At 42.5% G+C, this 12,394-nt stretch overlaps 1 protein-coding gene across 1 annotated transcript in view; it reads left to right on the forward strand.

The window, feature by feature from the left end:
- nf1a (neurofibromin 1a) overlaps positions 1–12,394 on the forward strand; it is a gene marked incomplete at its 5' end in the record, with an annotated part of 65,945 nt that overhangs the window by 53,139 nt on the left and 412 nt on the right. Inside the window, 16 exon segments of the mRNA XM_035679457.1 lie at positions 641–920; positions 1,018–1,232; positions 2,167–2,228; positions 2,319–2,460; positions 3,076–3,177; positions 3,556–3,696; positions 4,842–4,968; positions 5,245–5,376; positions 6,371–6,506; positions 6,816–6,976; positions 7,070–7,192; positions 7,288–7,400; positions 7,507–7,607; positions 9,118–9,260; positions 9,469–9,515; positions 10,652–10,868. Coding sequence (XP_035535350.1) covers positions 641–920; positions 1,018–1,232; positions 2,167–2,228; positions 2,319–2,460; positions 3,076–3,177; positions 3,556–3,696; positions 4,842–4,968; positions 5,245–5,376; positions 6,371–6,506; positions 6,816–6,976; positions 7,070–7,192; positions 7,288–7,400; positions 7,507–7,607; positions 9,118–9,260; positions 9,469–9,515; positions 10,652–10,868 — 2,242 coding nt within the window.

A 12,394-nucleotide genomic window follows, 5' to 3' on the forward strand; every position in this document is an offset into this window, starting at 1 on the left:
GCTGTCTGATGTCATGGCAGGACAGTCTACTGAGCACAATGAAGCCTTGTCTGCTGCTCTTGAACTCTTTGTCACCCAAGAGTTGAATAAATGCTATTTTCTAACTTGTTATAACCATAGCCATATTGTCATATGTACCAGCTCCATATCCAGGAAGACATGCCCACTGTTGGCCACTGTAGATTGCCTCATTAGAGCCCTGTTTGTCAGGAAGTCTGTGACATGTTCTTAAAGGTTTGGCACATTAGATTGCTCAAAACATGTTTCACTACAACTGATGATATTTCATATGAGCGATACAGCTTTTGGAGAATGAACAGGTATAAGCTGAAGATAAACTAAAGCTTGCACTTGCGTTGGGTTGAATTTCAGTCATGGGTATGAAAGATCGATTGAGATGGCCTTGTTTAGCTTTTGCGGGCCCACAACCTGCTTTCATCAGCTTCGTTTCCACAGCAGCAAGTAGCTGTTTTCAGTGATAAACCTACTGTGCACTGCCTGCTCAGCACCAAATGTCAGACAGACAATAAGAGACTAGCTGGTGAACATAGTGAAGCCTTTAGCAGCTAAAGGGGTTCTAATATTAATTTTCCCATCAGCCACATCATTTTAAGAATGATATGAAAATTCTTTGCGGCAGGTTATCGGTCGGATGTGTAAGATCATAGACAAGACGTGCCTGTCGCCGACACCCACACTGGAGCAGCACTTGATGTGGGATGACATCGCCATCTTGGCCCGCTACATGCTCATGCTGTCTTTCAACAACTCCCTGGATGTTGCGGCCCACCTGCCCTACCTGTTCCACGTGGTGACCCTGCTGGTAGCCACTGGGCCGCTGTCCCTCAGGGCTTCCACCCACGGTTTGGTCATCAACATCATCCACTCCCTCTGCACCTGCTCGCAGCTCAACTTCAGTGGTGAGGACTTACTTCAGCTCTTTGATTAGGCCAGCACCACAGTGGAAGCAGAGACAGACAATTTAAGTAAAATAAAATGTTTGTTGTTCTGTTTCAGAGGAGACAAAGCAGGTTCTGAGGCTGAGCCTGACTGAGTTCTCCCTGCCAAAGTTCTACCTGCTGTTTGGCATCAGCAAAGTCAAGTCAGCCGCCGTCATCGCCTTCCGCTCCAGCTACAGAGATCGCTCCTTTTCACCGGGCTCCTACGAGAGGGAGACGTTCGCCCTGTCCTCCCTGGAGACAGTCACTGAGGCCTTACTGGAGATCATGGAGGTCAGCAGAGAAAATCAAGTGAACAGGACATCTGTTTTTTCACTCCTTCTCTGCCCACCAATGCATTTGTTTCATATTATAAAACCCAGAGAGTTGGGAGATATGGCAGAAAATCTTAATAAACATATCTTTATTCTGCGAAAACAATATATTCAGTTTGTTAAATTCTTAATTTGATTGTGGAAGAAAACAAAAGTAGTAGAAAAAGGCTGAAATGCAACAAGCAATTCTTAAAGGTTTTATATATGAAGTTAACTTGCCAGTGGAAACTAGAGCACTAGCATGAAAACAATGGGACAGAAATATAATAAAACTCAACAAAACAGAGAACAAATTCCTGGTCAAAGTATGTCCACGAAAAGTGCTTGTTTTTTCCACTGACAGGCTTATATTGTTATTCTCAGTGTCTGACAACATTATGGAAAGGATCCCTACAGAGATAGGCCTTTAGTTTAACCAAAACAGCTGTAATATCACTATCACTCTCCACCAGACTCCATACACAATCATTTTACCTTGCGTAACATCGTAACTTCATAATTATTCAAATATTCATTTATTCAAAACTTGATTTAACGTCAGAAACAAAATAAAATTCACCAAAACCGTCTTTGTTAGTCTTTCCACTGTTCTAGCAATCACCAACTCTGGTTTGGTGGAAATAAATGCACACGGAGCAGATGGACCGGCTATATAAACAAACCATTAAGAGGCTGCGATAATAGTTGTTGCTATTATATATATTCATGTTCTAAATCTCATATATACCCATTAATCTTTACTATCAATGTAAAACTGTTTATTAGCTAACTTTCTATGTGTGGGAGTTAACCAGCCAAATAGGCTGTCCCCTGTTCTTGACCTGCAGCTTACACTGGTCTGCAACTCGCTAGGTTTCCTTCAGTTTGTTTTCTCTGTGTGGTCTTCCCTCCAGGCATGTATGAGGGACATCCCAGCCTGCAAGTGGTTAGACCAGTGGACAGAGCTGGCACAGAAGTATGAACCTCCTTCATCTCATTTGAATGTATCTGCGTTAAGACCATGAATGTGCTCTGTGGAACTTATGTGTTTGTGTCTGGATTCTAGGTTTGCATTCCAATACAACCCGTCCCTCCAGCCCAGAGCACTGGTGGTGTTTGGCTGCATCAGTAAGAGAGTGAGCCACGGCCAGATCAAGCAGATCATCCGAATCCTCAGCAAGGCCAGCCCACTGCTGAGCATAGACCGGGTGAGAGCACACTCATACAAGCCCCTACAAACCTGTGCTGTTAACCATAACCATGTTTCAGTTCATTTCAGTACCAAATTGATTGTTATCTGGAGATTTCCATTTCCTTTGCATGTGTATAGTCAACTTTTTGCAACATGGAAAACACATTTTTTCAATAAAGAAATTAAATTCATAGACAACCTATCCAATGGAAGGGAGACACCCTGTCTGACTTTGGTAAACTTACAACACACCATGTGATTAGACCCTGTTAAATTGTTTTTACATTGTTTGTCTGCAATAATTCATGAACTAAGTTATATGATTACCAGTTGTTCCCCCAAAGGTCAAAATTTTAAAAAGCACAATCTGGATAAAGTGTACATCAGTAATATTTTGAAATGTGAAACAGATGGTATTGGGCATGGTATTAGGCTTGTTTTTAATCAATTTTCATTATTTTAAACAAAAACTTTCTTCCAGTGATTTTAATAAATGTTAGTTAGTATTGCTTATATTGATGTTTGCAACAGCAAATCAGTCGCTTTTCACTGATGAATATTTATTTATATAATGTTTCCTTTTCTCTGCCTCTTGCTCCTCTTCCTCCTCTCACTTCCCTCCTCGTCACAGGGCCTGGAGAGCTGTCTGAAGGGGCCAGACAACTACAACAGCCAAGTACTAATAGAGGCCACAGTTATTGCTCTGACCAAGCTGCAGCCTCTACTCAGCAAGGTACACGGCCATTGTATCCATCAGAGTCCAGACTATCAAGTCATCTCCATTGACACTGACTAGGCCACACTAAGTCAAACCATGCCGCAGAGATTTGTATTTATATGCTATATATGTAGCCATTTCCACTTTCTGTAGCAACTTTACAGGTGTAGTTTGTGAGCAGGAGAAAAGTACCAGTCTTCATATCTGGTCTTGGATTCTTATTTACAGTTGTTTACAAAGTGGAATATCAATGCTATGCTAAAGTACTGAAATACGTTAGTTGTAAATTAATAGTCAGCAGTTCAGTAGTGATTCTCCACTCATCCCTTCATTGTCATATTTAGAATTTGTTTTTTTATGTTGTTGACAAGCCCACCCTGTGTCTGTCTGCAGGAGTCTCCCATGCACAAAGCTCTGTTCTGGGTGGCGGTGGCTGTGCTGCAGCTGGATGAAGTCAACCTTTACTCAGCTGGAACCGCCCTGCTGGAGCAGAACCTCCACACTCTGGACACAATGCGCGTCTTCAATGACAAGGTAAAAGACACACTACGCAAGCCAGAAAACACAAGGTCTCCTCTGATCTTCCATTCCCACAGTTTAATGCTGTGTGAACTAAAAGCCAACACACTTCTTAACACATTCTTATTTAGGTTTGGACAGGCTGCACTGAGAGGTGTTAAGGATACATGTGACAGTGTATTTAAAAAGTAGCTTCACGCTAAATCCATACACAGTCTCTTTCTTATACTATCATTTGAGTCCGATCCCACTCTATTGTGTTCATTGCAATGGTATGTTTGACTTTTTCTCTAGAGAAAGTAATACAATCCTGCATTGGAGAGCAGCTCAACATAACTACTTCTTTGATGTTAAATAACTTTACATAAACTGAAGGTATTACTCTTTGCCAGCTGGCAAATTAAATACATTGAATTGTGTGCAGTGGTCATCATTCACTGTTTATTGGCGAGTGTTGGGAAGGAAAAGCATCACAACGTCAGAGATCCTCATCCATCGTCCTTCATGCTGTGCTGAAAACACGTATATGACTGACCTCACAGAGACACTTGCTTTTTTTCTTGTTGACAACTAGTCAAGAACTCTGTCCTTGTATCTACATGTATATGTGCACAATGCAATAAAGTTAAAGCCAGAGTCCAACCTGAGCCCAGTCTATAAGAGACTATAAAAGATTTTTATTTTTTTGGCCTTCTGTTGGCTTTATTTATAGAGACAGCTGTAGAGAGACAGGAAAGGTGGGTGGAGAGAGAGAGGGTTGACACGCAGCAAAGGGCCGTAGATCGGATTCGAACAGCGGCCGCTGCAGCAACTCCATATATGGGTCGCCAGCTCTACCGACTGAGCTAACCGGGCGTCCAACAAATTTAATTTTGGACAGGCTTGCAGACCTCTACTGCACAGCAGCCCTAAACAAATTGATACAAATTCTATAACGTTGCATGCCATGCCCCCATGATTGCAGATGTGTATTTATAGTAAAAGAAAATGCAACGCCCCTTTTAACACTAACTAAGCACTGACTTAGCACTGACTTATCTTGAAGAGGCTGACTATGTGCAAAAAAGTGGGTTGTGCCTCTGACAGTGAATGTTTTTAAAATTACGAAATGACCTGAGACAGTTTCCTCATACCACTCTTGTATCAATATGTTCCTCCAGAGTCCAGAAGAGGTGTTCATGGAGATCCGGCGGCCTTTAGAGTGGCACTGTAAGCAAATGGATCACTTTGTGGGCCTCAACTTCAGTGCCAACTTCAACTTTGCACTGGTGGGCCACCTACTCAAAGGTAAAGCAGCCACTGATAGTGTGGGTTCTGTGGTATCAGTGGGCTACATGTTCAAATATGTAGAGAACACACAATGACCAGTGAAGAGTAAAAACAAAGATGAATTTGATGTCAGTGTGATTAAAAGTATGCACATAGTTCAGTTCAGCTGCAGGGTTTCAGGAAGGAAGTCCGAGGCAGAATAACGCCGAGCAGAAGTACTGTATGTGCCAAAGACATCTGGATCAGTGACTTGTCTCTGACTGTCTGTCTTTATGTCTTTACTTGCATCACCAGGCTACAGACACCCATCACCCACCACAGTAGCGAGGACAGTGAGAATCCTGCACACACTGTTGGCTCTCATCAGCAAGCATCTGAAATGTGACAAGTTTGAGGTCAACACCCATAGTGTGGCCTATCTGGCTGGTATGTAACACACTCAGCGACATGACTTTTATACATTTCAGCACTCAGCTCTCTCTCTCTCTCTCTCTCTCTCTCTCTCTCTCTCTCTCTCTCTCTCTCTCTCTCTCTCTCTCTCTCTCTCTCTCTCCTTGGAGCAGGGTGTGTGTGTGTTCTCTCTCCCCCCTCTCTCTCTTACTTGGACGGGGCGGGTCCCCTTGCATCGCGGTGATATCATAGCGCAACCCCCCCTCAAGAAGAGCTTTAATGATGAGATATGTTTTATACGTAGTTGAATATTAATTGTGTTAACGTTTATCATGTACCAGACAAGTGCACCGTGATGCGTATATGGTGATCTTTTACATTTCTTTTCACAAACACCAATAATGTCTTTGAAACTCCTCTGTGTGGGGTAAAGAGTTTGATCTGATTTTAGGATTATTTTGCTACTGTGTGCAATAGTGTGTGTCATTATTTTATTTATGCTTAAATCTTTATTTTCAGAATTTATTTTCACCTTTTAATGATGTAAAATTGGAGGGAGCAAAAGTAGTATCGGCTCCAAATATCGGCTCAGAAAATCGGCAGTCCGTATCGGTGATCGGCTAACAGCTGGTGAAAAAAAATCGTATCGGCATCGCCCTAAAAAATCCGTATCGGTCTATCACTATTTGAAAGTTGATTGTTGACTCTTACTGCCAGGGCATCTATATTTGATGCGTTGGGAATGAGACTCAACAATCAACTATCTTTATCGGCCCTGATTGGTTTCGAGCACTAGGAGGAGCCAGAGGAACCTGACCGTTTCACAGATTGTCAGTCTCCTGTACTACTGTCTGGGTATAGTGAAAGTTTCAACAAATATGACAAAAAAAAATTTTTAAATTTAAACTGCAGCTTTGACAAATATCGCGCAAGTGTACAAACCATTACGTGTTCTTGGTTATGGTGATTCGGTTGGTTTGGATCTGCCTTTTTGACGTTGATGACCTCGATCCCTTGTTGTTTTGTGCAGCACTGCTCACTGTATCCGAGGAGGTCCGAAGTCGCTGCAGCCTCAAACACAGGAAGTCACTACTGATTTCTGACCTCTCCATGGACCCGGTACCGATGGACACTTATTCCAGTCACATCACTGATCCCAGCTGCAGGTGATGAACAGACAATGAAGTTGTCCAATCAGTCCACAACAAAAAAGGCAGACTAGTTGAAATTCAGTCTAATGAGCATGCTCACTTTAAGAAGCAGACCTCTGTTTTCTTTTGTTTATCACAACAAAATGCAAGCTCAGGATGCTTTCTATCGCTCCTTAACAAGAACTTGGCACAGGAATTTTGCTTTCTTAAGTTCTAATAAAAGGTTGTTTAGAGGTACTTTGTTCTCTATTATCCTTTGTCCACGTTTTAAATGAGTCATCAAGTTGTCTGCTGTGACCTGACGTCTGTTCACTTTCCTCTCAGAACTCTACAAGAGACTCAGCCATGGGCATCACCTCAGGTTTCAGAGCGCTACCTTTCAGCCCATCACTACCCCACGGTGGGCCAGATCAGCCCTCGAACACGCAAGTCCATGAGCCTGGACATGGGTCAGCCCTCACAGGCCAACACCAAGAAGCTCCTGGGTATGATTTATCCCTTTGCTACATGCAGCACATATTGATCTTCTCTTGGGAGAAGCATTCATAAATAGAATCCCTATTTGATGTTTCTGCCAGGCACCCGGAAGAGCTTTGATCACCTTATATCGGACTCTAAAGCACCAAAGAGACCAGAGATGGAGTCGGGTATGACCACCCCTCCCAAGATGAGGCGTGTAGCAGAGAATGACTACGAGATAGGTGAGAGCCCGACCCTCACATTCCTTTCTACGTATAATATGAAGCAGTCTGTTTGAGGAGGTATTTAATGTAAATCCTCAATGCTCTTATTACAGAGACACAAAGAAACTCGCACCTTCGCAAGGTGTCTGTATCAGAGTCTAATGTTCTGCTGGATGAGGAGGTGCTGACTGACCCAAAGATCCAGGCTCTGCTGCTCACTGTGCTGGTGAGGAAACACACCACACAGTCTTCAGTTCACTTTAGTGGAACATGACAGATTGTCTTTGGATTTACTTACTTCTTAAATTACTGTTTTGGTTCTGATTTTCCAGGCCACCCAGGTGAAATACACCACTGATGACTTTGACCAGCGAATTCTGTACGAGTACTTGGCTGAAGCTAGCGTTGTCTTCCCAAAGGTTTTTCCAGTTGTGTAAGTAGCCATCATACTGCCATTCTCTCGGTTAGGATGTATTCTGTGCTATAGGACTTTTTCCATATGTTTCTTGTCCAACTGGAAATATTGGCAGTTCTTTTTATAGTCTAATGTAGGGGTTGTCACAGGTACACTCGGTTCCTTGTAACTGAGACCCGACCCTGGGTGTGATTGGAAACTGATCCAACACATCTTTGGTTTTAAAAGTGAAATAAAAAAAACTACAAAATTAAAGTTAGCCAGGCTGATTCTGGAATAAGAGTAATGTTTCTCTGGTAAGAAGCAGTTACAACTGCTGATCAGCATTTCCATGGTTACAGTTTGTGACAGATTCTGACAAACAAAACAAATAACAAAAAAGAGTAAAACGTGGCTCATAATTTGTGATGTTGTGGAGCTAGTGATGAGAAGGGAAAGAGTTTTTTGCTTTGTGTCCCTCGTCTGAAGTAAAATGTGCTGTGTCTGTTGAATTCTTCCAGAAGAATGCTGGAGTGAATGTGAACGTCAGCCATGTTTAATAGCCTGAAAAAAGTATTGATTTCCACAAAGTTCATAGAAAATTAGTCCCACTTAAGATCAACCTCTATAAAGAGATATCTGTAGGCAAGATACAAGATTTTGCTGTTCTGGTTTCCATTTGTAGTCCAAATAGTATTGACCAATCATGTTTGAGCAAGCTTTGGTTGCATCCCGTGTGGAGAGCCAAAGAGGCAAACACATTGGCTGAAAAGGAATCTTGGAACCGATCATCTGATTTAGCTTTTTATCACCTTGTTTTATCATTTATTTATCTGCATTCATATCTGTTTGTAGAGATTAGCCGAAATGTAACAAAAATCTGAAATAATCAACTCCAACTCTATTCTCGCGTCTCAAGTTGCTAATTGGACTGTAAACGATGACTGCCGCACTAAAGAGGAAGAGGAAGTCTGAGACGTTGGCTGTTGCCCTCAGAGGCTAAATTGCCATCAGACGATAGCCGATGTGTTAAGATAGTGAAGAACTAGACCGCTTTGTGCAACAGTTGAATTTAAACAAACTATCACCGTTAGTTGGATCAAAGCCATAAACAAAACCTGTCTTTGTGAAACTGAAAACTTATTGTGTTTTGTTTGTTTTGAAAATAAATTTGTGCATGAGTTGAGTTTGGTCCATGGGTTTGCTCCTCTGTCTGTCTCTAGTCTAGTGCAGATGTAAAGGCTTTGGAGAGTAAATGGCAAATAGCGGAGCTGCTGCTGAAAAGGTGACACAAGGAGACATTGTGTCAAACTGTCAGTTTGAGACAGAGAGTTTAGTAGAGCCAGATATAAACCTACTTTATGTACCTCGCTGTGGTATTCAAAGATCCCTGTGGGTTCTCAGGTTGCTGCATCAACTGTAAATATCAAAATATAAAAATACCTGTGCTGTTACATTAGGTAGTAAGTCTCATTTAGTCACAGTTGCAGCTGTCAGCCAGTTTTCATACAGACTTAACAACAGCTGTTTGTGTGTGTCTCCACTGCAGTCACAACCTGCTGGATTCCAAGATCAACACTGTGCTGTCCATGTGCCAGGACACCAACCTCCTGAACCCTGTCCACGGCATCGTCCAGAGTGTGGTGTACCATGAAGAGTCACCCCCCCAGTACCAACCCTCCTATTTACAAAGTAATACACGTTGGCATTTGCAAATTCTTTATAGGCCAAGTATGTTAAGTCCACTGCTTGTACAGTCGGGACATAACTTGTTGTCTCTCCTAAAGCTTGGACAGTTAAGTGGATAAGAGCTCTGTGCTTCTGTTGTAAGCATTTTCACCCTCACTCCCCTGTCTTCCATTTCACCTCCCCTCCTCCCTCCTTCACTTTCATTTCACAGGCTTTGGCTTTAATGGACTTTGGAGGTTTGCCGGACCCTTCTCCAAGGTACGAATGATTCCTTCCTCCTGTCATTTTTTCATTTTCCCTGAGGCACCTTGGCTGCCACGCAGGAAATATTTAGCTTACTAGGCAATTACACGACAGTTCTGCAACCAGCCTGCCAATTGGTACTGTGATATATGAAGCATGTGACACACACACACACACACACACACACACAACCCAGCAGTAGCCGAGAGGCTGCAGATAATTTCAAGTCAAGTTTTCAGTTGATACTGAATCTAGCAGCTGTTCAACACACTGTGTGACCCATGTATGTAACAGGTGGATGAATAAATAATGTATTTTTTGAATACAATTGAATTGAAGAACATTAAACTAGACACGACACCATTCATTACATAAGTTACAGCCAGACTCTTCATCCCACTCTTTATCTCTTCATGAGTTAGTATTTATAATGCAGAAACATCCTGGGTACGATGCTGTGAAGCATGTATAGAAAAGTTGTTGACATCATTTGTATTATTTATGACAGTATTACACTATATACACCAGGGCTATTCAGCGACATTTGTCCAAGGGCGAGAATTTTTCTAGGCCGACACTGTTTGGGCCGGATTATTATGAAAAGTTAAATAAAAACTTTAATTTAGGCCTAATTGGGCTATTATAATATTTTCACTTTCTTATAAAAATCAGTGTGAACAGACTAAAAAACATGGAAATCCATAATGATAAGTAGATACTGAAATATGAAATACTCTCAGACCTCCACCAAGGAGACAGCTCAGATTTGATGTCTCTAACTGCAGGCATAATATATTAATCAACTTTAATCGGTTTTGGAGCAATTATGCAGTTACACGGTTATCGTGCCTGTGTCAACTGTAGTTAAATGTGGTTTAATCCTACATCCTACATAAATACTGCAGTACTTTCATCAGTCACCATTCTGCGTGCTGGATGGGAAGCTTTGGTAGCCTGATGTGGTCCACAGGCCCAGATAAGGTGTTTGTGTTACAGTGGTTCTACATGAACCATTGGGTTACACATCTGATCATCAGCAATGTTTACACAGTCTACATTGTTGTTATTGTTGCTGGGCTCTACCAATCAGTCTAACATGCATGTTTCATCTTCTCTGTCCTCCCCCACACACACACCTGCTAACCATGCAGCAAACACAGATCCCGGACTACGCCGAGCTGATCGTCAAGTTTCTGGAGGCATTGATTGACAGCTACCTGCCGGCGGCTGACGAGGAGCGAGGGGAGGAGCAGCTGAGGACGCCCACCTCCCCCTACCCCCCCACCAGCCAGAGCCAGCTCAGCATCACTGCCAACCTCAACCTGTCCAACTCCATGACCTCACTGGCCACTTCGCAGCATTCACCAGGTCTCTCTCTTACACACACACACACACACACACACACACACAACACACACACACACACACATCCTAGTGTTACTATATTCACAGGGACCTTCCGTTGACACCGTCCACATTTAGTAAAACAAGCCCATACACACACAGACACACAAGCTCCTCCCATGTTTTCTGTCCCTGTTAACACTTCTGACTCAAGTCTACAAATGCAGCAAGAAAGGAAGTCAGTTGCTTATCCAACAGCATGCCCTGTTTTATAAATTACACATCAGATGATTTAAATGACCTAAAATGTGTCTGTTTGTCTTATTGGACATCAGTAGACAATCAGTATTTCAGTGCAGTGTTAAACAAGAATTTCTAATAATTGAATTACTTAAATTACTGACAAAAGTGTTACCTTTTAAACAAATGAGTCTACAGCAGTATAAACTCTTCTTCATCCTCAGCTGCTTCAGTTATTCTGCTACAGTCAACAGACATACAGACCGACAGACCCAACATCAGTTGGCTACCTGTACTGTTTAAGAATGTAACTGACCATTGACAGTGTACAATTAGTCGACAGAGTTTCCAACATGGAAGTGTCTTCATCCAGTTTTCTTTCTAATGTCCAGAAGGAAAAACTTCTTGTTAGTGATAGTACTGAGTCTTATGGAGAAAATGAGTCGCTAATCGGTAAATGGTTTAAAACGGACGCTTTTACACTACGCTGCCTACACTCAACACACATTCACTCACTGATGGCAGTGGGCTGCCATGCATCGGTGCCAAACTGGTCACCAGAACGGCAATTATCTGAATCTTCATACACACTCAACTACACTGGATGGCACGCATTCGGAGCCAATTTGGGTCAGTGTCGTTGCTCAAGACACTTCAACATGCATGCGGAGAGGAGCCGGAGATCAAACCGCCAACCTTCCGATTAGTGGACTATCTGCTCTACCTCTGAGCCACAGCCACCTACTCCTCACTATTAGCTCACTAAACAGTTTCCAAATGAGTTTAGGGTCTCAGTCTCTAGTTTCAAGTCTTCTTCCATACAGCATGATGTTCATTTAGTAAATATGGTCCGTCCAGCTCAACACACCAGACTCAGATCAAACTTTCAGACTAGACAGTGCTGATCAAATATGAAGATTCTGTTCATTGACCATTTCTCTCCTAAAATATTTTATAAGAACTTGTCTGACCAGGCGAACCACCATTGTTTCCTGCTACAGACGGGTTGAAACTAAGGGGCAGTCCACACGATTAAGTTTTTTTCGAATCCGGATAAATACTTTCGTATCAGCCTCGCGTCCAGATGGATACGGTGTTTTCGGGGTGTGAAAACGGTATTTTTTGAAAACGGGTCCCAGAGTGAGAAAATCCGAAAACGGCGGATTGCCCGGAGTCGTCTGGACGGCGAAAACGGATTTTTTCCGAAACGATGACGCATTAGTCCCACCTCTCTAGCCTTTAACCTCAGCCGCCGCCGCCGCTAGACGACCATGATCGTCCTCTTCTCGTGTTATGAGCTTGTTTGTAAA

Source organism: Morone saxatilis, unplaced genomic scaffold, assembly GCF_004916995.1.
Source record: "Morone saxatilis isolate NCDOM2014 unplaced genomic scaffold, NCSU_SB_2.0 Contig8, whole genome shotgun sequence".
NCBI lineage: Eukaryota > Metazoa > Chordata > Actinopteri > Moronidae > Morone > Morone saxatilis.